Source organism: Lipomyces doorenjongii (genome assembly GCF_038497915.1).
Source record: "Lipomyces doorenjongii strain NRRL Y-27504 unplaced genomic scaffold V1508scaffold_21, whole genome shotgun sequence".
NCBI lineage: Eukaryota > Fungi > Ascomycota > Lipomycetes > Lipomycetales > Lipomycetaceae > Lipomyces > Lipomyces doorenjongii.
In genome coordinates, this window is record NW_027118088.1 from 193,294 (window position 1) to 217,850 (window position 24,557).

The window sequence follows — 24,557 nt, forward strand, 5'->3', positions numbered from 1 at the left end:
TTGGATTTGGATTTGGATTTGGATTTGGATTTGGATTTGGATTTGGATTTGGATTTGGATTTGGATTTGGATTTGGATTTGGATTTGGATTTGGACTTTGGACTTGATGTAGTATGTATATATGACAGATCTGGATGGGCATGCAGAGTTGCTAGTTTTGATTATTTCGACGTACCCATGAGTGTATGCATCGAGCAGATAGTTGAAGATTGCAAAAGAATGACCCTCTGAGTCAATGCTGTCTTCCTAAGTGAACTCGTTGCTTATAATATGAAATTCTTCAGAACGGATTGTCTGAGTATTGTAAAATAGAGAGTTTTTGTATATGAGTACACATAAAAGCCGAAGCATTGAGTCTGAAAGAATTACCCTGATGGTGGATGTTCAAATGCAGGCCATAAATAACGTATTCTGAGACTGGTGGTGAATTAGATGTATCGTATTCGAAAGTTATGATTAAGATCAGATTCGCCCCACTTGCTCACTACAGTCAAAATCCGAACACGTTTGGATACTTATGTCTAGTAATGAGTATGCAGGAGGTAACATCGGACATACGAAAGGCTTAATCTCGCATTTGTGTATCTATATAAACCTGCACGTACTTATATATGAGCTAACTTACAATAACAATGTACATATCTCTTCGCTCGGAGCTTGTCCTCGCTATTCTTGTCCACGCACCACATTGGATCACTTCGTCTTCTCCGGCTTCTTATTCCGTTGGCGTCGACTTCTGGACACGTCATTTAACGCTGTCGTCTTCGTCTCGCCCAAAAATGTTTCGTGACCAGTCCCATCCACAATCTGTTGCGCGAGATTAACGAGACCGCTTGTGATGTAATTCCGAGAAACCATCGAACCGGTCAAAATTGGCTGCGAAATCATGACCTTGAGATCTTTTCGAAACCCCTGGAGTTTTATGCGATCGTGTTCTTTCTGTTTAGTACTTCGTTGTTGCAGCTCCGCATCGTCGTTGTCGGACTCGGATCCAGCAAGAATCTCGTCCGCTTCAGATATTTCCAATCCAAGATCCTCCGCAGCCTGTCGCAACAAGGCGGAATCCGTGTTACCACTTGTGCCGTTTTTCTTCGTGCCCGCAGCGTTCACAGCCGTCGACTTGGATTCTAGCGCGTTAATCTCCCGCGCAAGTGAGACTCTATATTCAAGCTGCTTCACTACCTTTTTCTCAACATCAAACACCCGTAGTTCCTTAATGTTCTTACCCAATTTCTGTGCCATCTTTTTTAATTGCTGCGTCTCCGTTCTCGCGCACAAAATCATCGCGACACCCTGCTCAGTACCACGCGCTGTCCGTCCAGACCGATGGATGTACATATCCGCTGAACGCGGTAAGTGATAATGCAACACATGCTGCACACGTGAGATATCTAACCCGCGGGCAGCAACGTCCGTGCTGACGAGCACAGCACGGTCGTTGTCTTTGAAGCGTTCAACTGTGCGCAGTCGTTGCTTCTGGATCATGTGCGAATGGAATGGGAGTGTGGGAATGGTGAGTTCTTGGAGGAATCGTGCGATACGTTTAACGGCGTCGACACTATTAACGAAAACAATTGTTCGGCCGGGATATTTCAAGAGGAAATAATAAAGATAGACATCCTTACAACGAATTAGCCATATCTCTAACCAATATCAATAAAAATAAAACGAGAGATGTACCTTTTCTAGAGCGTCGCACATAATAATACCCTCAACTACTTCCCTCTTAACTGCCTCGTCGGGATTAACGTCCACATACTGTGGCGTACCTTCCCTGAACTTAAGCTTATCTAGCAAATAAGCCATAGTGTCCTTCTTGCCCTCAATGTTGTTATTCACAAACGAGCGCTTTTTCTTTTTTCCATTTGCATTATTGGCCTTCGTAGTAAGCTTCCGGGTGAGATCTTTTTCAAATGTGGCAGAAAAGACCAGAGTCTGACGCTTATTCTGCTGTCTGGAGGAGGAGTTATCATAATTCTCAACTTCAGAGGATTCCGAGTCAGAATCCCTGTTTTGGCCAATCATGTCGAGAATCTCCTCGAGTTCCTTGAAATGCCCATCCTGCAGTAGCCTATCGGCTTCATCAAGCACAAGCATTTCCACACCAGCAAGCCAGCGGATGAGACCCTCCGTGTCCATCGTCATCAACTCGTGCAGACGACCGGGCGTTGCGACAATAACGTCGGGAAAGTAGCTTAGTAGTCTGCGTTGTTTCTGAATGGCCAGACCGCCAGTTATGGAGACGACGGTAGCTGGATTGAATTTTGAGACTTTTGTGATGTGGTCGGTGATTTGATGTGCCAATTCACGAGTAGGTGCAAATATCAGTGCGGTCGGCGAAGGTGCGGAGGAAAATGACATGCCCTGTTTAGATGGCGAGACGGCCGCCGAGGACGCCGACGAAGCTAAATATTTCTCGAGAATAGCGAGACCGAATGCTAAAGTCTTTCCGGAGCCGGTGGCTGCTTTGCCGACAAGATCATGCCCTGCCATAACAAGTGGGATCGCTTGTCGCTGGATGTCTGTCGGTGTGGTGAATCCAAGATCGCTGAGGCCGTGGATGAGGGATTCTGAGAGTGGGTAGACTTCCGCCCACTCTGGTAACTCGATTTCAGTTTCTTCGGGATTCAATGCGCCAAAAATATTGCTCGCTTTACCAATATCAGCATCATCGGCCTTCTTGTGAACTCGCGCCGTCTTCTTCTTTTCTTTCTTCTTCTTGTGCTTTGGCTTGTCCTGGGGCACAGTCTCTAGCTCGTTAACTGCATCCACATTTTCAAGTTTCCCGCTTTCCTTCTGCGTCTTCTTATTTGTCTCCAATTTCATAGTTTTCTTTACCTCTTCCTTCGTGGAAATCTTCGCCTTCTTAAACTTCACAATCCGCTCCTTCCCACCGTCAACATTCTCATACTCAATGTCGACGCCATCAATCTCCTCAAAGCCCATCAATCCCTCCAAGTCTCCAACCCGCTCTGGCAATGTGACAGGCTTCCACGCAAGTTTACTAGCATCCAAAATTACGGACTCGTCATCTTCCCCGTTGTAGGAGAAAGTAGTTAACTTCGAGGTCGCGCGCATTCGCTTTTTAGGACGGGACGACGACTGCAGCAGGGATGAGTGTTGTCGTTTTCCTTGATTTAATTCAGCTTTCGAGGTGCCCGATTGTCTCTTGGCAATAGATGCTGTGCCAGGAGAAGTTGACATTTTGGCTACCTTGTTGCTGAAGACAATGTACCGAGTACTTGTTGCCAATGCTTGATCGTGAAGAAATTTTAGAGCCTTGAGAACTTCAGGGGAAGTTATTCTCCCAACGACCACTTTCATGGAGAATTTAAAGTTCTGAACTAGCCTTGTTTAGACAGGGTTGCGAAAATATAGTAGGTAGTTTTATCTTGCCCCATTAAAGTATAGTACATGTAACCTGCAGTTGGACAGCTTCGAGAAATTGTATGATACCAAGGATCACATTGTGGGATAGTGTGTGACCCTGGCTGGTTACAGCTCGCTCTTTTTTCGCTCCCCGTTTAATTACTGTTGTCCAAGTGTGTAGCTTAAGTCTGACGCGCGGACCGGCAGGGACTGATTGAATTGAGGAATACCATATGGAAACAAAAAAATACCCAAATAAATAGTAAGTCCTCTAAAATACATATCTATGACACAACAATAGGCACTGACCACAACTACAAAATTCCAAGATGGAATTATTCTAAATAATACAAATTAAATAAGCTGGACAATAGTGTGACCTTACCGCCGTAGCGGGTCGCAAAATGCAATATCAAAAATTTAGAATACAGTTCCACTCGCTGAGGAATGTTATTAATCCCGATACATCACGAGCCCAAACATAGATTACACGGACTAACTTTTGCTCTCCAACTATACAAGTAAAATATTAACGAGCCGCTGAAGCCCGCTGCTGCTGTCGTGCCGCCCAAAACTCCACTGTTCGCCTACCTTCTTCTGACGAAGTCTGTCGAAGTTTCTCAAGCTCGGTTATTTGAGGCTGGCGATTAATTTCCTGGGTCGGCTGTGCTAAATTTAGCCTTTCCATCCGGCCTGCTAAAGGATTCTGGCCGGAAGTGCTTTCGGTAGGAAACTTTGCATTAAGGTACTCTGCAATATTTGATTCGTCATTTACTGCAGAGGATGAGAAAGGCGGGGTGGCGCTGACAGTTTCCCGTTTAATGTCTGCCGCGACGCTCTCTATAGCAATCTTCTTCATGTCTGATTTTGACCGGTAGAACGACAAAGATGTAAATAACGATTTCCGTACGCTTTTGCCTGCAGTTCTCAAACTGGCTGTACTTGATATAGGCGTTTGGCCGGGCAAATGTGCAGCGTTCTCAGTTGGCGCCGTTGCCGTCGGCGCGGATATATTTCGCGAAGACTGCTGAGGCTTTTTGCAGTAATCATTCATATCAATTTTTCCCGAATACTGACTCCGTAAACTGAGATTACTCAAAGACTTTTTGACGACCTTTTCACGCTCAAGTAGCGCACTGCGCTTCTTCTGCAGAGTTGGACGAGTTGGCGCAGAAGTGGACACGAACGAGGCCGAATCGGTCCGAAGCAATTGCGACTGAGATGCGGATGCCTTGCGCTCGCTTTTCGCTCGAGCATCTGTGGCAAACGAGAAAGGAACTGTCTCGGTTGGCTTCCTTGGCGACCTAAAGCTCGGCATTCGAGTCACACTCGTAACCGCCGCCAGTACTTTGTTCTCGGGCGCATTTTCCTGCTGCTGGCTAGTCCCGATATCTGCTCTGTGTCGCTGTCGCAATTGCTTCGCGATGTTTGACGGTTTGTTGCTATTCGGCGTCGATGGCTTAACTTTCTTGATGTCTTTGACGTTAACACTAACTATAACTTCAGATGGTATAGTATCATGTTGACCAACTTCCGATTTCGATGATTGTACCAAGGAAGCGTTAGTAGCAGATGCTTCAGACTGAGAACACTGGGCCGTAGTGGAGGCTTTGGTGGGTAATTTATAATTTACTGCTGGATGCACGGACTACCACTTGTTAGCTGGACCTCACTCAAGACACACACCTAGGTTCACCTCTACCTTCTCGGATTCGATTGGCTGCGATTCAGCTGAATCTAACCCTTTTGCAAGGATGTTAGCAAAAACTGGCGAATAGGTGATCTTTGCGTCGCCACCCTTTGGCGGCCTTGCCTGTGCGTTGATAGGCGCGCCTTTCCGCGGCTGCTTTGCATTCTTCGCCGACCAAAGGATGGACTTTTCGAATGAGTCGTCACTCCCACAGTCCTTATCGTAACTTCTCTGCACAATTTCTTGCTGGGCGTTGCACATCATGACGTCTATGATCGGTGCCATGAGGACTTTCTGATTGATAGGAGCCTCGGAATCCCCGCATGCTGAATTGCGTTCGGGGACAATGATTCGTGGCTGGGAAATATTGCCGATCGATGGGTTCTCTATTAGCGAAGTCCTTTTGACTGCCACTGCTCTCCTGGACCGTCCTGTTGAATTACTTTAGACTTCGAAAGTAATGACGCGAGCGACACAAACGAGATATACCTCTTGATTTTGGAGTTAAATGCTCAATTGGGGTTGAAACTGCGGCGTGGATGCTGATGACATTGGCCGATGCCGACCGTGTCACGGGCATGACGATCAACAAAGCAAGGACACGAACTAGGAGAGAATCGAGGGATGCTTGATGTAACAGAAAGAAGGAATGTAGGATGGGGCTTAGGTGTTGTCTGGAGAAGCGAAGCGCAGGTGCGATGGTGACTTTAGAGAGTGTAGTGCTTGTGGCAAGCCAAAGATCCTGGGTCCCTTGTGCCGAGCAGTCTCAAGTTGCGGCTTAGTCCAGGGCACGTGTTTGTTTTGGAGCTGCCGTAAGTAGAAATCAGGGGGCGCGTATCTCAACGTTGTCCCAGATCGCGATTTGCTCGATTGCCAGATGTTGCCGAGCATACTTAGAGTCGCAGCACTCCAGTAAAAAATTGTCATCCACTATATCCAATGTATGATAGTACTGGTAGTTCAAAAACTTATTATGATGCATTTTTAACTTGTGCCATAACTCAAGAATACTCCTACAGTTGCGCAACCCTACAGAACATCTCAGCGACATTTTCCAGTTCTCATCTGTAGATGTGAAGAATATTATTACGTGCACAGCTAGAACCCATTATTGAAGTATGCAAACAGGGAATCAGAGATATGGGTATCAAGTAATTAATCCTTGTCGAATGCCATGAGGCAGATCTGTGACTGCGTAGCGATATTGCCCATTTGATGTTCCGATGCATTCCGTCGCTCCAAGTCGTAAAATATAAACTACTGAACGAGTCTGCTCTCGGCTCGAGGCAGAACAACCCGCAAGAATACGCGACTCCATACACCATCACTCACTGCGTTCGTTTACCACGGCCAGGTGTCGAGGAAGATCTTGTGGTGTTTGGATGGACGGAAGTCAATGATAGGATAATTATTCTCCAGTTGTGGCCGTTTTGCGGGACTATCGGACTCACAGATCGACGATTCATTGAAGCCTCACATTGCCATGCCAGCCCAAGCAAGATTCCAAAAGAAGGAAACGCCAAGGGCACGTGAGGAGCGAATATTGCAACTGTTCAAATCTTTAGATACTCAGCACAAGGGCTATCTTGACAAGGATGCACTTCAGGAAGGTTTTCACAGACTCAATCATCGTAGGTCATATCACTGAATTGAAGTGCCGGCAACACTTGTCTAATAGTGACATAGCACTAGAGCATGCGGTTGGAATTACAAAGGAAGTTATAGAATTGGTTGACCAAAATGGAGACGGAATTATACAGGTACGTGAATTCAAGAACTACTCTGTGGTAAAACTCATATTTATGGTTTACAGTTTGACGAATTTAAAATATTTGTCGAGAAGAGTGAGCAGCATCTTTGGGCCTTATTCAGTGCGATAGACAAAGACAAGAACGGGCGATTGGACAAAGCAGAGGTTGCCGCTGCTCTTGAAACCTCAGGACTTTCTGTCCCATCAGCAAAGCTAGAGCAATTTTTTTACTACATGGATCGGGACAATGACGGAGAGATTTCTTTTGAAGATTGGAGAAATTTTTTGCTTTTCATGCCAGTCGACAACATGAGTATCCGCGCCGCCTACAGATATTTCTTCGACAGTCTACCTTTAACATCTGAAGGAGACGTAGTACTGAGCGACGACACTCTTGGTGGCATCGGTTACTTTATATCTGGTGGTATAGCAGGTGCCGTGTCTCGCACTTCAACTGCCCCGTTTGACAGGTATTTGAGGTTTCTAATTGGGTTAAGGTCAGTACTAATGGCCAGTTTAGGCTAAAAGTTTATCTTATTGCACAGACTGGACATACGGTAAATAACTTGGCTAAAAATGCAGCGACAGCGGCAATCATGGCGGAGGTTAAGGCTGGTGGTGTGATCCGCAGTCCGAGTCCATTACTGGATGCTGTAAAAACGATTTGGAGGCATGGCGGAGTAACAAACTTTTTTGTCGGCAATGGCTTGAACGTGCTCAAGATTTTCCCGGAATCCGCTATAAAATTCGGATCTTTTGAGGCTTCCAAACGGGTTTTGGCTCAGTTAGAAGGCAAATCGGTCAACGAGATGTCCGGTATTTCGTCGTTCTTAGCCGGTGGAATTGGTGGTACAATGTCACAGTTTGCTGTCTATCCAGTCGATACATTAAAATTGTATGTCAAATTACTTGTTACAATGAATATCGGCAGGCAAGCTGACAAGACTTATAGTCGTGTCCAATGCGAAGCTGAATTTAGTGATTTACGGGGAAATGCTCTTCTCATGAACACCGCGAAGAATATGTGGCGGAGCGGTGGCTTCGTATCCTACTATAGAGGTCTGGCTTTGGGCATCGGGGGAATTTTTCCGTTTGCTGCACTCGATCTCGGCACATTCGAAGCAATGAAGCGGGCCTACGTTAAAACCCAGTCAAAACAACACGGGATTGACGAGGGCGATGTTAAGCTTGGGAATATGCTAGTTCTGACAATGGGTGCCATCAGTGGTAGCGTGGGTGCCTCTGTAGTGTATCCCGTCAATGTTCTCCGGACGCGCCTTCAGGCCCAGGGAACTGCCGCCCACCCTCAGACATATACCGGTATGACTGACGTCTTACAAAAGACGATTAAACTTGAAGGATATCGGGGTCTTTTCCGTGGCTTGATCCCCAATCTAGCAAAGGTGGCCCCGTCAGTTAGTATTAGGTACGTAAGTAATCGATATTGCATCAGTGAATGAGATCCTAACGAGGTTTAGTTATCTCGTATATGAAAATTGCAAAACTTTAATGGGATTATAGTAACCTGGGATTACTGTAGAAATATTTTGCATGGTTTGGATATGATATATGGGCGTGAAAGTGCATTCGATGGCTGGCTCATTAAAGAATTTTGTAACATACAGACAGACAGGTATAAAGATGTTTTGAGTATGATAGAAGTACGGAGTTTGATCGACCCAAAGGTATCGGGAAATTGTGCATGTCATGTTAAAATTTACGAATTATATACAATAGTATACAACACAGTAATACTCCTCCTCAACGAACCACCACCTTTTCCTTTGTCTTTGATTCTTCTACCCATATATCGAAGCTTATCGGCCCCATTAGCACGTTTCTTAACGGCCTCACTTTCGGAGCAACGGATTTCAGAGATACGCCCGGCGTTGGAGTTATACCATCCGCCGGAACCCAAGGCGAATTGTGCCCAACCGGAGTCTTCGCGTCATCGTTCAATTCAATCGTTATTGTAAATGTACAGTCGGCTGGCAGTTTGCCAAGTATTGACGACGTATGGCTTAATTTCATAATACAAGTTCTATATTGTTCTTCCATGTCGGTCATGTTAAAATTAATGTTTTTCATCCTAATATTTGTTATTTTTTCGATTCAAATGAGCGGGAGAATTATCGTACTCAACGTGATGATCTCGTTCCGAGACCTTGGGAAAGGACGTCATGTCAAACACAAACCTCTCAAGCGGGATATCAATACTGGATAAAATGACCACAGATATCTTAGACACATCTCCCTGCATGATCGTTATTACACGCATTATCTACACCAACCTTAATAAGATGCCTACTTACTCGTCTCATCTGATCCATGCACGCGCCAATAGCATTGCGCACCCAGTCACAGACCTGCGGATGTCGCGACTGCCTAACCGGAAAATTATATTTCCGGGCAAGCATAAAACTTTCATGTGGATATATTTCGCGCTCGTACAAGATCGTATGAATACTAACAATCAGGAAATCTGCAAATGCTGAAAGAACTTCTGCAAATGTCCATAATGGAAGTTGTGCCTTTGATGTCGACATTACCGCACCCTAAAATAATCTGTGTTCAAATTGGAAATTCCGGTCATTATTTATCAGTAGATGAAAAAGATGATGGGTTATCTTCAGTGTATAGGATAACTTTGAGGCTCTGTGGTGGGTGGTGTTGCCAGCCTGCTAAACGCGTTATTGGAGGCGTTACCAGTGGGTCACGTGACATGAATCATACTTCATAAAACAGTTTACGAGGAACTCTAAAAACGCGCGAGTGCCATCAGTGCTGTAACGCGCTTTCCTGCCTTAAGGTCATATTCGAGAGAGATTTCTTCGGAAGTGCTAAACGCAGTCACTGAATTTCTACTTTGATACGATCATTCTACTGTTGAGATGGATCAACAGGTAGTCGATCTCCTAGATGCGACACAGGCAGCTGATCGCGCGGTTCGTACGTCTGCAGAACAACAACTAAGATCTCTCCAAGAGGTCGAGGGCGACTATCTAGCGACGTCGCTGATCAACATTGGTGCTACAACTAGTTATCCAATCACATTACGCCAGTCCGCGTTGCTAATATTGAAGTTGACAATTGCGCGAACATGGAGTTTGCAGTTTGAAGAGTTTGCCGGGACAGCTCTTGAGCCAAAGGTGAAAGCGCTGATCCGGCGAGAGTTGTTCCAGATCTTGCGGTCGCCAGAGCGAAAGTTGCGGTCTTTGGCTGCGAATTTGGTTTCGAAGATTTCGAGCTCAGATTTTCCCGATGAATGGCCCGAATTATTTGACGACCTTATGAGTATGTTAAGGAGTCCGGAAACTCAGAGTATCCACGGTGCATTGTCTATTTTGAAGGGTATGATCTCTTGATTGTGCTATCAGTTAAAATCGGACATACTAATGAAATGCTGCTAGAGCTTCTTGACGATGGGTTTACATTTGAGCAATTCGCGTCAGTTGCTAGCCAGGTCTTCGAGGCACTTTACAATCTGGCTACAATGTCCTCGGTACGTGTTTATTGTAGGGTGCTGTTTGGCCTACTAACAGTATAGATTGATCTCGGTACCAAAGCCAATACTATCGACACAGTTCGTGCAGCACTCAATTTCTTCAATCAAGTTCAAACAGAAGGGGAGAGCATGAATGCATTTGTTAGTCAAGCTGTAGATGTCTGGTCCACGGTGTTCTCGAATAACCTTGCACTGCCATACACAGACGACGCCAGAAAGGCCGGATTAGTTCTTCTGAAGCATAATACAGCCAAGGCTATACAGCAGATGGATTCTACCTTCCCATCGGAGACGAAACCCTACTTGGTCAGCAGACTGTTCTCAGCGGTTTGGGCCGATCTGCGAAATAGTGCTGCATTGTATGCGTCTGTCTACACAAATGGCAACTCAGATGAGGATTTGTCCGATCCTGAAGGCGAGGCTAGATATATTAAAATGCTGCCTCTGGAAGAGATGGAATTCATTAGGCAATGTATCCCGAATCACCAGATCCAGGCATTCTTTAAGACCTCTACGGAAAATATGCACTCATTCATTGATTTATCTGTTACCATGGGTCAAGTGTCTGTTGAAGATGTGCGTAATTATGGTTCGTCATTCAGCGACAAACTATTCTAACTCTGTGTAGGAGGATGATTGGAAGGAGGATGCCAATGCCTTTGTGACAGAAGAACTGTCGTTATCGCCGAAATATACCTGTCGCACTGCGTCGTCTGACTTATTTTTGGTTAGTATTAGCGAGTGAGATCAATAGCCCAAGTCAGTACTAATAAAACGCAGGAAATGAGCGATCATGCCCTGGAACCTCTAATTGATGCCTTGAAGACGAGAATGATATCATTAGCTAGCACATCATCCGCAGAAGCGTACGTAGGAAGGTTCTTGACATGATAGTTTACACCCTGACTGTCTTCTGCAGATGGCGGCCACTTGAGGCAAGCCTATTCTTACTGGAAACGGTTCTCGTTCAAGATCGGTCCTATGGGAAACAACTTGGCAGCAGTCCAACTATTGATCAGTTATTGCAGATCATTTCAAATGGAGTATCCGGTGGTGTGTTATCCGCATGATATTAGGCTCGCTCCGCATAGCTGACATGCCGTAGCAAATGTATATTTACGCGGCCGTTCATATGTCTTTAGTGGCACACTATGCCGAAATTTAAAGGACATATTGGCGGCGTCAGATATCTCAGAGAAGCTCTTTAATTCAGCATTGCAGGCTGCATCGACAGATTCTAGCTTTATCGTTCGAGCATGCTGTCTGTTGGCAATCCAAAGGTACAACTATTAATCTATCATGATCCTAAGCCAAACTCTAATTTCTTCAACTATTCAGATTTTTGTCAGCATATCCTCGACGACATTCGAAAGCAACTCAGATGGCCATTGTCGAGAGTGTCAATTCTCTTATTGCGGACGCTGCAGACGAGACAAGTTCTTTACTCGTCGATTCTTTGGAAGCCGCGATTAAGATCAGCCCAGATCAAGCCATTCTCCCAGATTCCCAAATTATCGCTCTATTGTTCGCTTCAGCAGCAAAAGATGCTTCGAATATTCAGTTAACCAGTGACACATTCGAGGCCTTCGAGTACCTTGCCGAGAACACCAACGCAGCTCATTTTCAGAAATTTTGCGAGACTGCTATACCACCTCTTGTTGCCGGTCTGAGCACGGCACCTAACGACGATGAATTGCCGAATGCAACGGTATTATGCATTTGCGCTAGAATTTGTCATTGATGAAATTAAGGCTAACCACTCTGCTATAGCTTATTGTGAACTTGCTTTCAATTTTAGTAAACCACGCTCCGACCCCATTACCATCAGGTTTAGTGGACTTCGTATTCCCTAAAGTTGCTAACATCTTGTTGGTGTCTGATGATAATCAACTACTTCAAGTACGTAGGATTTCGGTCTTCGCTGCTCTTTATCTAATAGCCAATTTATAGTATGGTTCAGAATTCGTTGCACATATTATTCAAAAAGATGCCGAACAACTGCGGAATTGGTAACAAATGGCATGGCGGTATTAAATCGATGTCACGGACTAATTGATTTTTAGGCGGGATATTCAGGGCAAGTCTGGAGTTGAAGTTGTGCTCAATATTTTAGCTCGGCTTTTGAACCCGGCTGTGGAAGAATCGTCAGCTATGTGTGTCGGTGAAGTTGTTTCCGAAATTGTGGACAAGGTTAGTATATCTACTTTCCCAGAATGCTGTACTTGGCTTATAGCATCTATAGTATGGTCGCGATCTGGGTGAACTTCTTGGCCAATTACTATCTGCAACAGCTCAACGTCTTGCGTCGGCTTCTAATCCCATGTTTGTTCAGGTAGGTGACTCTGAAGACGTGATCTTCAACATCTAATGTAATTTCTAGAACCTTATCCTGGTGTATGCGCATATGGTCACCATAGATCCTCAAGGTGTCGTGAATTTCCTTGCGGATGTAGATTTGGAAGGCTCAACTGGTCTGGAGTCGGTCGTCAAGGCATGGCTCGCAAACTTTGATGTGTTCAAGGGATTTCAAGAAATAAGACTGAAGTGAGACATACACATTGGCATCTGCTTATAATGACTGCTAATGCATCCTAGCGTTTTGGCACTGGCGAAGCTCTATATGCTACACGATCAATTCATCGAGTCGATACCAGTGGAAGGCGATTTAATAGTCGAGGATACGAACGTTATCATAACCAGATCCCGTGCCAAGAATAGTATGTCACACACCATGTAAATTCAAAGATCAGCGCTAATCATTCCATTCTCAGGACCATACAAATTTACAACCATTCCGGCACATGTTAAAATCTTGAAACTGTTGATAAAAGAATTAGGGACGATTCCAAGTGACTCTAACATTGCAAGCCGTGCCGGGATATTACCTGGTGCTGCCACCTCTGACAACACAGTGACAAATGGTGATGAGGAGGACATTGAGTGGGAAGATGACTTCAATCCTGCTGAATTTGGGATGACGATGAGTGGTATGGAGGAAACCGAAGAAACGCTTTGAAGATGCCTCTAACACATTTTAGAGCTACAAAAACTGGCGCGATCAGAGAGCAACGGATATGATAGTGATGAGGATAACGGTGATGAGCCAATAGGATATTTCCAGGAAAAGGGAGGCGATGAGGAGACTAATGTATGCGCCAAGAACATTCTGTGTGAGACATTGACACTGACTTCGAATAGGAAACTCTCATTAATTTTTTCCGTACACTTTGTGCAAATGAACGTGAGAGATTTGAGGAGATCTGCCAGAATTATTGCTCACAGACTGAAAAAGATATATTGAAACGTTGGCAGCCGACGTTCGTATAGTCTATAGTTTCATCGGTAGATCCCGTTAATCTATCATTGTATATATTAGTCGATTAGCGAATATTGTATGGTATAGATAGAGGATTTGAATAGTGACCCCGGATTTGAATTATTGTATCGTTTAAAACGTTAGAGGATTTGTGATAATTTCACGCACATATAGCGATAACCGCAGAACGCGAAATTACATGACGACTGGCATGATGCGGCTCAGTTCGGAGCCGTGAATAATTAGGGAACATTAGGTTCTATGCTTGGCTTGATACAGTTAGTGCTCACTCACGCATATAGTCCAAATGTGAGTGTAGATTAGGGTTCGTTTGAACCCCCCTCGAATTTTTTTTCGTGATGTTGTACAGGGGCCAAAAATATTTTTACTCGATGTATCATTGACCACTTTTGTGATCGGACGTTTGTTGCAGCGGGTTTTGAATTACTGAGAAGCATAAAAATTGTTTTGTGATTTTAATCGTGATATATAGAGAGTTAGGTATGTTTGAAAAAGCGTTTCGAGAGCTAACCGGATGTACTAATCGGCAACAGGCAATCATCTTTTCTATTCGTTACATACATATATTTCATCTTTCATCATGGCCGATGAACAATTTCTGTCACAGCTCACCGAGCTGTTAAACCAGACCACAGCTCCTAACAGTGCGGTCATTAAATCTGCGTCGAACAAGCTACAGAAAGAATTTTACCCACTAGGTCAGTCAGTGCCAGCCCTAGTTCAAATCATGCAGCAGAACCAGTCACAGCAGATCCGACAACTCGCCGCTGTTGAGGTGCGGAAGCTCATATCGAACCACTGGGATGACCTCGATGACTCACTTCGCACGCAAATACGAGTTGCGCTGTTACAATTCACTTTGCAGGAGCCGTCCTCTCTCGTCCGACACGCGTCTGCTCGTGTAATTTCTGAGATTGCAAAGATTGATTTACCTAATAATGCCTGGCCTGACTTACCAGCGTATCTCCAGAAGGCTGCGACTTCAGCTTCCGCAAGCGAACGTGAACTCGGCGTCTACATTCTTTATACTTTGTTAGATACAATGGAAGAAACTTTCGCTGACAAGATCGGCGAACTATTTTCACTGTTCTCGCATACAATCAATGATCCAGAAAGTCAGATAGTACGAACTAATACTCTTCTTGCATTGGGTAAGATCTCCGAGATCATAGATAGCCAAGAACATATTCAAATGTTCAGGCAATTCATTCCTGGAATGGTAGGGGTACTGAAGCAGTTGATCGACCAGAGTGATGAGAAGGCTGTGAGCCAGGCTTTTGACGTATTTCAGACTCTTTTATGGGTTGATTCGGCAATTATATCGAAGAGCCTCGGCGAACTCATTCAGTTTATGTTAGAAATGGTGAAGGAGAAGAATGTGGATACGGAGTTCCGCTCATTGGCATTACAGTTTCTGAGCAATTGTGTTCGTTTCAAGAAGATGAAGGTTCAGTCGCTTAAGGTTGGTCCAGTGCTTACTTCAGCAGCGCTTGCCATTGCTGGAGAGGAAATGGAAGATATGGACGACGATGACGACGAAAATAACATTGCGCGCTTGTCTTTAAGGCTAATTGATATTCTGTCGACAAGCTTGCCGCCATCTCAAGTTATGAATGTTTTAGTAACTGAAATTCCAGAATATGCTTCTTCACCAAATGCTAATTACCGCCGCGCTGGTCTTCTTGCACTTTGTGTTGCGGTCGAGGGTGCCCCAGATTTTTTGTCCACTCAGCTTAAGATTGTGCTTCCCATCATCCTCCAAGGGCTTAGCGACACCGTTTTGGACGTTAGAGTGGCGGCGCTGCAGGCTCTCGCTCAGCTTGCAGATGAGTTGCAAGATACTATTAGCAAGGAGCATGAGGTTCTTCTTCCATTGGTATTTAACATGATGGAGACCACTGATCTGAAAGTTGCCAAGGCTGCATGCACTGCCCTAGACGCGATGATAGAGACAATGGAAAAGGAAGTTATTGCTCGATATCTACAGACTCTGATGACAAGGCTTCTCGAGTTGTTGGCTCAGCCGTCGAATGATGTGAGCGTAAAGGCGCCCATCATCGCCGCCATTGGATCTGCTGCTCACGCAGCAAAGAATGAATTTTTGCCATACTTCGACGCTACTGTTCGAACTTTCGAGCCGTATTTATCGCTAACGGAAGGTGAAAAGGAGCTTGATGTTAAGGGAACTTGCTTCGACTCACTGGGGGCTATAGCTAATGCTGTTGGAAAGGATGCGTTTAGTCCCTATGCAGCCCCTGCAGTGCAAGCTGCCTATGAGTGCTTGCAGACAAATCACAATCGTCTTCGTGAATGTGTGTTCTTATTTTTTGGTGTTCTTGCGAAAGTCTATGGTGCAGAGTTTGCTCCATTCTTACCTAAAATAATGCCTGAGATCTTCAAGTGCTTGGAGCAAGATGAAACTGGTCACAGCGAGAAAGAAGATCTTGATATCGGTGACGCTGATGAGGAAGACATTTGGCAGAATATTACAGTGAATAGTGGGCTAGCAATGGAGAAGGTAATGGTAATCCACAGATCGTATGAATCATGGCCGCTAATTTTTATATAGGAAATTGCTGCCGATACGATTGGTGATCTTGTAGCCGGCACGAAGGAAGCTTTCTTGCCATACCTGGAGGAAACTTCGAATGTTCTCGTTGATTTGACAACCCACTTTTATGAAGGTATCCGAAAGGCTGCTATTGGATCACTTTGGCGGGCAGTTGGAACTGTGTACGAAGTTTCCAGTCCTCGTAAGTGGCAACCGGGTCTCCCATTGAAGGTTCCCTTGGCTGAGACAGTTACGACTTATTCTGCCATGGTTCGCAAAGCGACACTGGAGGCTTTCGGTGAAGAGGACGACAGGTATTACATTTTCATTTGGAATTATTTGCACAAAGATTATTTTACAAGATGATGAAAAACAAACTTTTATTAAACTCAGCTCACTCAGAGACACAAGTTGTCGTTGCTGAAAGGTTTTTCTGATACGTTTCACGTCGCATCTCATTTGCGCTTCACATAAGTCATGACTAATATAAAGGTTACAGGTCCACTGCCACAGTTATCTGTGACAACCTTTGCGAGACTATCCGACTTTGCGGCCCTGGAATCGTCGGCAACGATTTGGAGCCAATTGCTACGATGATCCTTTCTATCCTCAAGAAGCAGCATCTTTGCCAGACACAAGATGACGACCCAGAAGAAGAGGATGTTGAGGACGCAGCTGAGTACGACATTTTATTAGTCGAGTCTGCTATGGATGTTGTTGTTTCACTGGCCGCTGCATTTGCTGGCGACTTTGATAATTATTTCCGTATTTTCTGTCCTGTTATTCTCAAGTATTGCTCGAATTCCACTATTGGTGAGCGGAAAGCAGGTGTTGGTGCGTTGGCAGAAATTGTCAACGGCATGAAGAGCTCAGTCACTCCATACACCTCACAACTGCTGAAGGCTTTTCTGCATCGACTGTCAGATGAGTCCATTGAGGTCAGGAGCAACGCAGTGTATGGGTACGGTTTATTGGCTGAGTACAGCCAGTCGCCACAAGAGATTGTCGCGAGTTATCCGAAGTCTCTGCAGCGTCTCCAACAATGTTTGGTATCTGATTCCGAGAACGATAGGTGCGTGGCGAACATTTGTGGGTGCGTTGCTCGAATGGCCTACAGCCATACTGAAAGCGTTCCGCTCGGTGACGTTCTTCCGGCGTTGGTCTACAGTATGCCGCTTAAGGATGGGTACGAGGAAAATGACCCGATTTTCCGACTGGTGGTCCAACTGTACAAGAGCAATAACTCTACAATACATGGTCTGACGGCACAGATCTTGAAGGTTCTAGAGCATGTCTTTGCTAATGACAGCGAAGACAATAAGCAATTTGAGTTCGTCGAGACACGACAAGATGTCTGTGAATTGCTCCGATACATTAACCAGTCTAATCCTGGTGCTATTCAAAGTCCAGTCTTGTTGAAAGCGATTCAGGGTTGAGCTGAGTCATACAATGGATAGAATGGGTTTCGCAAAATTGATTTTAATGGATTGGGATTGAGAGGTTTGGATGTTGGTTTAGAATTTATATCTTGTATTTGTATATTGAGGCGCGGGATTGATTTTTGATAACATCAGTATTAATATATGCTACCTGCACTAATAGGTTGTATGCATCAGGTGCTTTGTGGAGACCGATAACCACGTTACAATCTGCGCTCTCGATTATTACTCACCGGCTATATAATGATCTTATGCGACATCACATCTATCCTAAATTCACCGCCGTCCATCCGAAAAACTGTCCCAACGCGCTAATAGATATGCAGACTCCCAAAACTACCAAATTTGTCGATGAAGAATACAGTCAGACTGAATTTGCACTCTCCTCCGTATCCGATTCCAGCTCCATACTTTGGTTTCGTTCGACGGCGATATCCAACCCATCACCGCTATCATACAGGCTTCCTCCCATATGCTCGGTTACTAACAGTGACATAACAAATGCAATAATGAAGGTAAGGATCGACGCGAAAAAAATCGCCTTAGGATAGGACACTATCGTAGAGGCGTAAATATTCGAAAATATGATAGGCCCGACGATTTCGCTTAGACTCTGCATCAATGACAAGGCGCCTAAAACCGCGCCCGTGTTCTCAGTCGGCACATGCTTCGTGAGGGCAGCGCGGATAGTGGGCGATTCTAGACTTCCCAACGCGCCCAATGAGCCCGCGAGGGCAAATTCAATACTGTTAGTGGAAGATGCCATGAGCAAGTACGAGCACATCTCGAAGATCACCGACACGCGAATCATAAAGATATCCAATTTCGAGGCGCCGACTTCGTGCTGTGCGTGTGGACGTTGGCGCTTGTAAATGTATGTGATTGATGGCAGCACAACAAGCAGTGCAATCGCGCGGCAGAAGGAAGCCAGTGAGATGAAGAACCCTGTTTCCACGCTAGTCCATTGAAATGTATATTCAGCATAAAGCAAGATAGAAACAATCGCTCCCGTCGTGCAGCCGTTGAATACTGTATCGATGCCGGTTAAGACGATGATATTTTTCTTAATAACTAGACGTGTACCGTCGTTTGGCCATAGAACTCTCAATGGCTGAAGGAAATTAAGACGTCGAATGTAGTAACGCATGTCTCGAGGCCTAGCAGCGTCGAATTCCATGCTAATGCGGTGCAGCTCTTGGGCGTCAATAATTCTTTCCTGGGAGAGCGATTCCGGAAGAACAAAGAGGATGAATAGGGCGAAGAGAGTCTGCATCACGAGAGCAACATATATAACTGACAGAATGTTATCAGTTAGTTTGACGAGCATGCCACCTAGTGCAGGACCTAGAGCCATGCCGCAGAACACGCACGCGCGAATGTGACCAAACGCATTCGCACGCTTCACGGGAGGCGTACAGTCCGTGGCATAGGCAGTCAGAATGACCGTAGCCGAAGAACTGCTGAGACCTTCAAGGATCGGCATCACTAGGAGCCAGAGATATGCATGTGAACTGGCAGACTTCATCGCGGCAGCCAATGTTGTGGAAGAAACCTGAGGTTGGTTAATATGCGACCAAAGTGCACCGTACATCTATGGCCATACCAGAGACGCAGCTGCTGCAATTGCAAGAATCGGACGGCGACCAATCCTGTCTGACAATGCTCCAAGTTTTGGGCTCACGAGAGCAGCTACATAAAATTATCATTAGCAAGAATACATTGACGTTAGTGGACAGTATGCATACCCATAATGCCCTGTATTAATACAAATACCATCGCGAATTGGGAGACGGTTGCATTCATATCGGCAGTTTGACAATCTCTGTTGATGTCTTCCATTGCCTCCAACTCGTCATCTGGCTGCATGTAGTACGCTCTACATACCAGAGTGAAAATCGAATTCAGGATCGGCGCAATTAACGCGCCTTCCGCGATGGCATGGACCAGGTATGCAGGTAGAAACAAGTAAATTGATGGCCGTCTCCACCATTTCGAGCTGCTAATCGGGCTCAACGACGAGTCGTCTGACACTGTCGCTGCATCGGGGTCATCGCGATAAGTAGACGCCAACGGATTGCTTGATATGTGCCTGGGAACATTATCATTTGAGTCTTGTCGGACTAACATTGAAAAGGAAAAAGGAGCTCACCTTGGCCGATATTCCTGGTACTCATTATCGGTGGGCCCCGTAGCCGTCATTTTCTGCCACTGTCAACGGTATTCTTACTCCGTTCACACTATCTCTGGACTTCAAGAAGTGCAGTTAATAGAGGATCGTCAGATATCGTGTGAGGATGTGTAGTAGAAAACATTGTTCCTACGGCCTGTCTATCCTCAGTATTGTCGCTGAGCTGACAACGCGGTCTTCAGTACGCGTTATCGCCGCACAGTTCAATCGGATTTTGAACGCAAATCTAACTTCATGTAGTATGGTGCTGGTCAGCAAGAACCGACCACTAACCCTTACCTAAATGCACACGGATCTGTTGGCTATGCCCTATATAGCATAAAAGTAACTAGCTCTGTGATACTTTTTCGCAGCAAAGACCGCAGCCTTGCCTTCGTCGCTTCGGGAATATGATTCAATGTACCTCCATGCTTTCCTGGCATAATTTCGCACATTCTGAATCTTGATGTCACGCAAGATTTCGGAATCGGTTGCTGCAGTGACCGGAAGGAATAGTCACATTCAGCTCTTGCTATCTTCTTGGTCCCACCACAAACTCGTTCTATGAAATTGCATTCACAGTGGAACTTGCGGTACAGCGAGAAACAAATGCCCCGACGCCGTGGCAACTTCAACTTCTTCGATGCAGACCTGCTGTGACCTAAAATCAGGCAGATTTGCCACGATATGAACTGCCCAGCAATTACTGTCTGCATGAGACTCATTCCCACAACACTTACGCAAACCTTCCCTCCAGAGCCCCCTTTCCTCTAAAATTGATTTTAGACCCTTTTTCATAGTAGCTGGCTTAAGTTAGCAAAGACCGAGTGAGTAGGAAATGACTGATTGAAATGGTTGGTAGTGTAAAAATGGTTGAGCTTTTTGACTCGTTCGCAAGAGTCTCACTATGTATCATTGGCTGAGTGATGACCTCTCCGGAATGGCCAATATACCAGCCAGGTCGGCAATTTCCCAAGCTGCCCCCGAGTACGGCAGCTGTCATAATACTTCTCAATAAATAGAGTTCAATTCGCACAATTGACTTATGCAAAAATATCCCAGTGGTGATACGCGGTCACTGCTGAGTGTAAATTATATAAGCCAGCTCGGCATTATAGTTTTTAGGGGACTCGTGAACCACCTGGGTCAATCCCGATGACAGTGGGCTGTATCACCGAGTACCCGGTATCAGCTCTTCACCGCTAAGGCTGAGCACAATTATTGTTTACTTCCGCTCTTCCGTCGCCGCCTATTCAAATCACGTCTATAGATATTAAGTCCGTTCTTTAAAGTAAGTATAAGTCAAATTTATCAGCCTGAGAACATGATGCGATTTGTCAAAAGGACGCTGCCATGTGTAAATGCCGCATGAATTGCGGCTGATACTCCCTGATAAGTCTTGACTTCTACAGTGAATCCCCGAGACAATTTTATCCATTGCTGAATATTGGCTCCTTGCAGTATTTCGTCTCAGTTTTCTCATATGCTAGGGATTGCGAAAGAATAGATATGGTACAGCACAATTTGAAATGTCTGTTACTAACTTTTCATAAACACATATTTCTCCTGTCCAGATTCACAGGAAGTCCAGGGCTGTTGGCAATGCCAATATTCGATATACTATTACATAATCGTCCGTACCATATAGAAATACATCTGATTGGGATGTCAAGCAGTCAGAAAGTGCGCCTTCGAATAGCATTCGTCATGTGTGACTAGCACTATTTCTTTGGCTCCATCAGGAAGAGCAGCTCGAATTTGACAACCCTCGCAATCAGAGTCCTTCATTTGATATCGATATCCTACCGTTCTTCGGGGCCCATTCTTGTCGATACTTTACAACATCGTTTGTCTCGTGGCCATCGAAGTAGAAATTCTTGAAATGACGACCGAGAGAGAAGCCCCACTTACGGAGGTGCTATGTGACAGTGGTGTGGGAGATAGTTGCACCGCTGGAATCGCCGTGAATAGACGGGCGCAGCTCGCCTTCATAGAATATCTTGAGTGTTTGGGCTGTTCTGTTGTTGGGTCCAAAGCCACGAAAGAACGTGAGGCATTTTCTTTTAATGTCGTCGCTTAGGGAGACAGGCGCCTTGAATGCTTGCCGCGCTGACTAGCGACCGGAAGTTGCCCTGTGCGTTGAAACTGCACTGCCCCTCTTCTTACAAGTCTGGCCCAGTATTTCCCCTTTCGATACGAATAATGAGAGATGTTGAGAGATGAATGCAGCTTATTTATGCCTTTCAAACGGTCCTCGAAGTAACTCTTGATAGCTTCTAAGTTCTTAACCTCTGAGTCTGATAAGTTCGGGTTTTTGAGAGCTTCAATCTTAGCCAGCGAGTTTGACCAAGAACAAGCAGAGCTCGGGTTCACTAGCCACTCGCTGTCATCGGTTAGTTCCACAATCTCACCAGCCGTTTCGTCTTTCGCGCGCTCATCCATGGAATGGGACTGATCATCCGCAGGAAGGTGATCCTCCACCGGACACTGATATCCCCTCTAATTCGCCACAGGCATCTCTGATATCTCTACTCCAATTCTGTGCAATCATCATGTGCCTAATTTTGAAGACAATTGCCGGTAACATACCAGTAGAAATAGGCCCGTCAGTTGAGTCCGTCTCCTCTATTTGGAAGACGTAAAGTTATATTCAAACAATGAGCGCATGGCGACGGTGCATTTGAGGTTGGCCGTCCATCTTCGCTGGGTTCGTTCAGACCCGCCTGCATATATTGTTCGCTTCAAAGATTTATCGGCTTCAGCAAAGCAAACCAACTTTGCATTGGGAGGCTGCCTTTCTGATCTGTCCCGTAATATTCCGCTTGCGTTTCGTCTTCAACAAAGTCATGGTTAACCAAAACGTTGTTAATCTCCGGCTCCTCCACGTCAACTTCTGGATGAATTCTAATTTGCTTTAGAGCGCCTTGATCGAGCTGGCATGATTTGCAATAAATCAAATAAGGGTCACAATTGAGCTATAGCGGATTTTGGCAGAGATAGCGTGTAACGAATCGCGCCAGACGCGTCGCTGGACGCGACAAACTGCCGGCTTTGTCGTTTTCCAAAAGTAGCAGATAGTGCGTACTATAAACTTCCTAATATAGTATTCCATTGTAAACCCCTAACCTTAACTTTATTCTCTCGTGTACCACAGGGGCCAATTTGGGCTCTGCCAAGCTACAGCGGCAAAGTATCCAACCAAATAGTACCTCCCAAATGTCTCACAAATTCTAGTTTAAAGCAAAAATATTCCCTATTAATATGATTATATGAGTACAAGCAATATTAACGCGTAGATTTATTTTATTTTGTATTTGAATAATTTGTGGTGGCGCAATGGGTGCACCATAGCTGAAACCTTACAACGTCTAACGGGGTTCTACTGTATTTCAATGTTTGGTGTGACCATAGCCGAAAGTGGTTTAGCCCGCTATGGCGCATCATTAATTTCCCAACACAAGACCCCTTGATGGACAGGTACTTCTACCTCAATGTAACGCCTTTAAGTTTGTCATTCTGGTTTAAACCATGGCTTTTCAGCGTTCATATTTTCTAACTCATTCCGGAGTTGAGCAGTGCAACTGCTCGAATTCGACGTACGGGAATGCGCCGAACGAGCCAGACATCAGTCATTTAACCACATTAACAGCAAAAGATTTCTTCTATTTTAGAAGTACAATTTTTAAACACTCGAAACTACGCAGGTGAGTTGGCTAGTGAATTGTTGTCAGACCCTTGAGTGGGAGGATGAGCTAAAGATGCAGCAATAAGGACCCCAAATACAAACAGACATATCTGATGAAAAGACGTATAACTCAGGACTGTCGAACTAGAGATTTGGCCCGCAGTTTACTAGGTCGGAACGATGTCGATGGACATGTCTGTGCCTAAAGACGAAAATGGCCCTTCGGATTACGACAAAGCGCTGTGCCTGCTGAAGGATAATCGAACAGCGATTAGATATCGATATGCCTTACTCCCAATATTTGAATTGGAAGAATGCTGGTCTAAGATAAAATCTGAGCGAAATATTTCAGAGGATCAGAAGTATAATCCTTGGGATTCATCAATTTTGATATGACAATAGTTAACAATACTGTAGGTATCCCTATTTGGCATACAGTTGTGCCGAGTATGGGACTGTGGTTACTGTACCACGTGAAAATCGCAACTTGGGAACTTGGAATAGAGATTACAAATCTCTCTAGTCAACGAGCCAATGCCACCTTAGCTTCAGAATTTTTCTACCACCACGAAGGGTTCCTTCGGCAAATATGCCAATAGCAAAAAGCAAGCAGACGGAACGATCAAATATAAGGGTCCTGGTGCCATGAATGAAGTCGTGATCGCTATTGAGGTTGGATACAGTGAGCACTATACTCCCGTTGAAAGAAATATTACAATCCGGATGTTCGTAGCTTGCAATGCATCACTCGGAATGAAATCACTTATTTAAGGCCAAGCCAGCGACCATGAAATCTGCATCAGCATCTAAAGCCGACTATATGTGAGTAACATATTCTTGTTCTCACAAAGCGCATTGTAATCCTCAGTATATGCTTTAGGGACCCCGGTACCGCCGGGCAAATACTTGATTATATTGCCGTCGGCTTGCTTCTTGCTCCTGGTGTACACTGTCTCAATATTCAGAGAGTAGAAACAACTAAATGCAAAAAACAATTACTTATGAGAGATAGTCACGCACGTTGTAAGCGAGGCATTTATGATTGAGGGATCAATGCGATGAGG

The 24,557-nt window shown here is 45.0% G+C and overlaps 9 protein-coding genes across 9 annotated transcripts; 4 read left to right on the forward strand and 5 right to left on the reverse strand.

The window, feature by feature from the left end:
* Window positions 1-292: 292 nt before the first annotated feature.
* V1508DRAFT_416672 (P-loop containing nucleoside triphosphate hydrolase protein) lies at window positions 293-3,262 on the reverse strand. The gene is made up of 2 exons (XM_066940236.1): window positions 1,681-3,262; window positions 293-1,620 (listed from the first exon to the last, which is right to left on the reverse strand). Exons 1-2 carry the CDS (start codon window positions 3,202-3,204, stop codon window positions 694-696), a joined length of 2,451 nt encoding a protein of 816 aa, XP_066796148.1. The 5' UTR covers window positions 3,205-3,262; the 3' UTR covers window positions 293-693.
* Window positions 3,263-3,558: 296 nt separating this feature from the next.
* On the reverse strand, window positions 3,559-5,972 carry V1508DRAFT_416676 (uncharacterized protein). The gene is made up of 3 exons (XM_066940237.1): window positions 5,549-5,972; window positions 5,072-5,490; window positions 3,559-5,017 (listed from the first exon to the last, which is right to left on the reverse strand). Exons 1-3 carry the CDS (start codon window positions 5,637-5,639, stop codon window positions 3,899-3,901), a joined length of 1,629 nt encoding a protein of 542 aa, XP_066796149.1. The 5' UTR covers window positions 5,640-5,972; the 3' UTR covers window positions 3,559-3,898.
* A 359-nt stretch (window positions 5,973-6,331) lies between these two features.
* V1508DRAFT_416679 (mitochondrial carrier domain-containing protein) lies at window positions 6,332-8,552 on the forward strand. The gene is made up of 6 exons (XM_066940238.1): window positions 6,332-6,690; window positions 6,746-6,819; window positions 6,873-7,279; window positions 7,330-7,704; window positions 7,762-8,235; window positions 8,288-8,552. The coding sequence occupies exons 1-6, from the start codon at window positions 6,543-6,545 to the stop codon at window positions 8,328-8,330; spliced, it is 1,521 nt and encodes a 506-aa protein (XP_066796150.1). The 5' UTR covers window positions 6,332-6,542; the 3' UTR covers window positions 8,331-8,552.
* On the reverse strand, window positions 8,472-9,467 carry V1508DRAFT_416682 (DNA-binding protein). The gene is made up of 3 exons (XM_066940239.1): window positions 9,122-9,467; window positions 8,948-9,063; window positions 8,472-8,898 (listed from the first exon to the last, which is right to left on the reverse strand). Exons 1-3 carry the CDS (start codon window positions 9,353-9,355, stop codon window positions 8,571-8,573), a joined length of 678 nt encoding a protein of 225 aa, XP_066796151.1. The 5' UTR covers window positions 9,356-9,467; the 3' UTR covers window positions 8,472-8,570.
* A 118-nt stretch (window positions 9,468-9,585) lies between these two features.
* V1508DRAFT_461624 (armadillo-type protein) lies at window positions 9,586-13,794 on the forward strand. The gene is made up of 17 exons (XM_066942813.1): window positions 9,586-10,160; window positions 10,220-10,311; window positions 10,357-10,890; window positions 10,943-11,041; window positions 11,095-11,180; window positions 11,234-11,367; window positions 11,420-11,594; window positions 11,653-12,022; window positions 12,085-12,213; window positions 12,265-12,323; window positions 12,378-12,504; window positions 12,557-12,646; window positions 12,695-12,858; window positions 12,910-13,031; window positions 13,086-13,301; window positions 13,353-13,462; window positions 13,513-13,794. The coding sequence occupies exons 1-17, from the start codon at window positions 9,701-9,703 to the stop codon at window positions 13,639-13,641; spliced, it is 3,096 nt and encodes a 1,031-aa protein (XP_066796152.1). The 5' UTR covers window positions 9,586-9,700; the 3' UTR covers window positions 13,642-13,794.
* Window positions 13,795-13,983: 189 nt separating this feature from the next.
* V1508DRAFT_416690 (armadillo-type protein) lies at window positions 13,984-17,856 on the forward strand. Its single transcript, XM_066940240.1, has 4 exons — window positions 13,984-14,131; window positions 14,185-16,169; window positions 16,221-16,516; window positions 16,702-17,856. Exons 2-4 carry the CDS (start codon window positions 14,232-14,234, stop codon window positions 17,636-17,638), a joined length of 3,171 nt encoding a protein of 1,056 aa, XP_066796153.1. The 5' UTR covers window positions 13,984-14,131; window positions 14,185-14,231; the 3' UTR covers window positions 17,639-17,856.
* On the reverse strand, window positions 17,822-19,985 carry V1508DRAFT_113443 (major facilitator superfamily domain-containing protein). The gene is made up of 4 exons (XM_066935878.1): window positions 19,791-19,985; window positions 19,387-19,730; window positions 19,245-19,330; window positions 17,822-19,193 (listed from the first exon to the last, which is right to left on the reverse strand). Exons 1-4 carry the CDS (start codon window positions 19,838-19,840, stop codon window positions 18,006-18,008), a joined length of 1,668 nt encoding a protein of 555 aa, XP_066796154.1. The 5' UTR covers window positions 19,841-19,985; the 3' UTR covers window positions 17,822-18,005.
* Window positions 19,986-21,587: 1,602 nt separating this feature from the next.
* Window positions 21,588-22,361, reverse strand: V1508DRAFT_113518 (uncharacterized protein). Its single transcript, XM_066935879.1, has one exon. It carries the CDS (start codon window positions 22,248-22,250, stop codon window positions 21,885-21,887), a length of 366 nt encoding a protein of 121 aa, XP_066796155.1. The 5' UTR covers window positions 22,251-22,361; the 3' UTR covers window positions 21,588-21,884.
* Window positions 22,362-23,673: 1,312 nt separating this feature from the next.
* V1508DRAFT_397242 (uncharacterized protein) lies at window positions 23,674-23,889 on the forward strand (the record flags this gene model as incomplete). The annotated part of the gene is made up of 1 exon (XM_066938142.1): window positions 23,674-23,889. The coding sequence occupies one exon, from the start codon at window positions 23,674-23,676 to the stop codon at window positions 23,887-23,889; it is 216 nt and encodes a 71-aa protein (XP_066796156.1).
* Window positions 23,890-24,557: the final 668 nt, after the last annotated feature.

Excerpts from the sequence above, each read along its gene's own strand:
- V1508DRAFT_113518 (XM_066935879.1), bottom strand. The coding sequence starts at position 22,250 with ATGGATGAGCGCGCGAAAGACGAAACGGCTGGTGAGATTGTGGAACTA.
- V1508DRAFT_461624 (XM_066942813.1), top strand. The coding sequence starts at position 9,701 with ATGGATCAACAGGTAGTCGATCTCCTAGATGCGACACAGGCAGCTGAT. Across the intron at positions 11,368-11,419 it reads TTCAAATGGAGTATCCGGTG|CAAATGTATATTTACGCGGC; the intron begins GTGTGTTATCCG and ends GACATGCCGTAG. Across the intron at positions 12,214-12,264 it reads ATGATAATCAACTACTTCAA|TATGGTTCAGAATTCGTTGC; the intron begins GTACGTAGGATT and ends GCCAATTTATAG.
- V1508DRAFT_416682 (XM_066940239.1), bottom strand. The coding sequence starts at position 9,355 with ATGTCGACATCAAAGGCACAACTTCCATTATGGACATTTGCAGAAGTT. Across the intron at positions 9,064-9,121 it reads GCATGGATCAGATGAGACGA|GGAGATGTGTCTAAGATATC; the intron begins GTAAGTAGGCAT and ends ACGATCATGCAG. Across the intron at positions 8,899-8,947 it reads GAACGAGATCATCACGTTGA|GATGAAAAACATTAATTTTA; the intron begins GTACGATAATTC and ends AACAAATATTAG.
- V1508DRAFT_113443 (XM_066935878.1), bottom strand. The coding sequence starts at position 19,840 with ATGACGGCTACGGGGCCCACCGATAATGAGTACCAGGAATATCGGCCA. Across the intron at positions 19,331-19,386 it reads ATTAATACAGGGCATTATGG|CTGCTCTCGTGAGCCCAAAA; the intron begins GTATGCATACTG and ends AATTTTATGTAG. Across the intron at positions 19,194-19,244 it reads TTGCAGCAGCTGCGTCTCTG|GTTTCTTCCACAACATTGGC; the intron begins GTATGGCCATAG and ends AACCAACCTCAG.
- V1508DRAFT_416679 (XM_066940238.1), top strand. The coding sequence starts at position 6,543 with ATGCCAGCCCAAGCAAGATTCCAAAAGAAGGAAACGCCAAGGGCACGT. Across the intron at positions 6,820-6,872 it reads ATGGAGACGGAATTATACAG|TTTGACGAATTTAAAATATT; the intron begins GTACGTGAATTC and ends TATGGTTTACAG. Across the intron at positions 7,705-7,761 it reads CCAGTCGATACATTAAAATT|TCGTGTCCAATGCGAAGCTG; the intron begins GTATGTCAAATT and ends CAAGACTTATAG.
- V1508DRAFT_416676 (XM_066940237.1), bottom strand. The coding sequence starts at position 5,639 with ATGCCCGTGACACGGTCGGCATCGGCCAATGTCATCAGCATCCACGCC. Across the intron at positions 5,491-5,548 it reads TTTAACTCCAAAATCAAGAG|GACGGTCCAGGAGAGCAGTG; the intron begins GTATATCTCGTT and ends GTAATTCAACAG. Across the intron at positions 5,018-5,071 it reads AGCCAATCGAATCCGAGAAG|TCCGTGCATCCAGCAGTAAA; the intron begins GTAGAGGTGAAC and ends AACAAGTGGTAG.
- V1508DRAFT_416672 (XM_066940236.1), bottom strand. The coding sequence starts at position 3,204 with ATGTCAACTTCTCCTGGCACAGCATCTATTGCCAAGAGACAATCGGGC. Across the intron at positions 1,621-1,680 it reads TGTGCGACGCTCTAGAAAAG|GATGTCTATCTTTATTATTT; the intron begins GTACATCTCTCG and ends ATTCGTTGTAAG.
- V1508DRAFT_416690 (XM_066940240.1), top strand. The coding sequence starts at position 14,232 with ATGGCCGATGAACAATTTCTGTCACAGCTCACCGAGCTGTTAAACCAG. Across the intron at positions 16,170-16,220 it reads GTGGGCTAGCAATGGAGAAG|GAAATTGCTGCCGATACGAT; the intron begins GTAATGGTAATC and ends ATTTTTATATAG. Across the intron at positions 16,517-16,701 it reads TTCGGTGAAGAGGACGACAG|GTCCACTGCCACAGTTATCT; the intron begins GTATTACATTTT and ends TAAAGGTTACAG.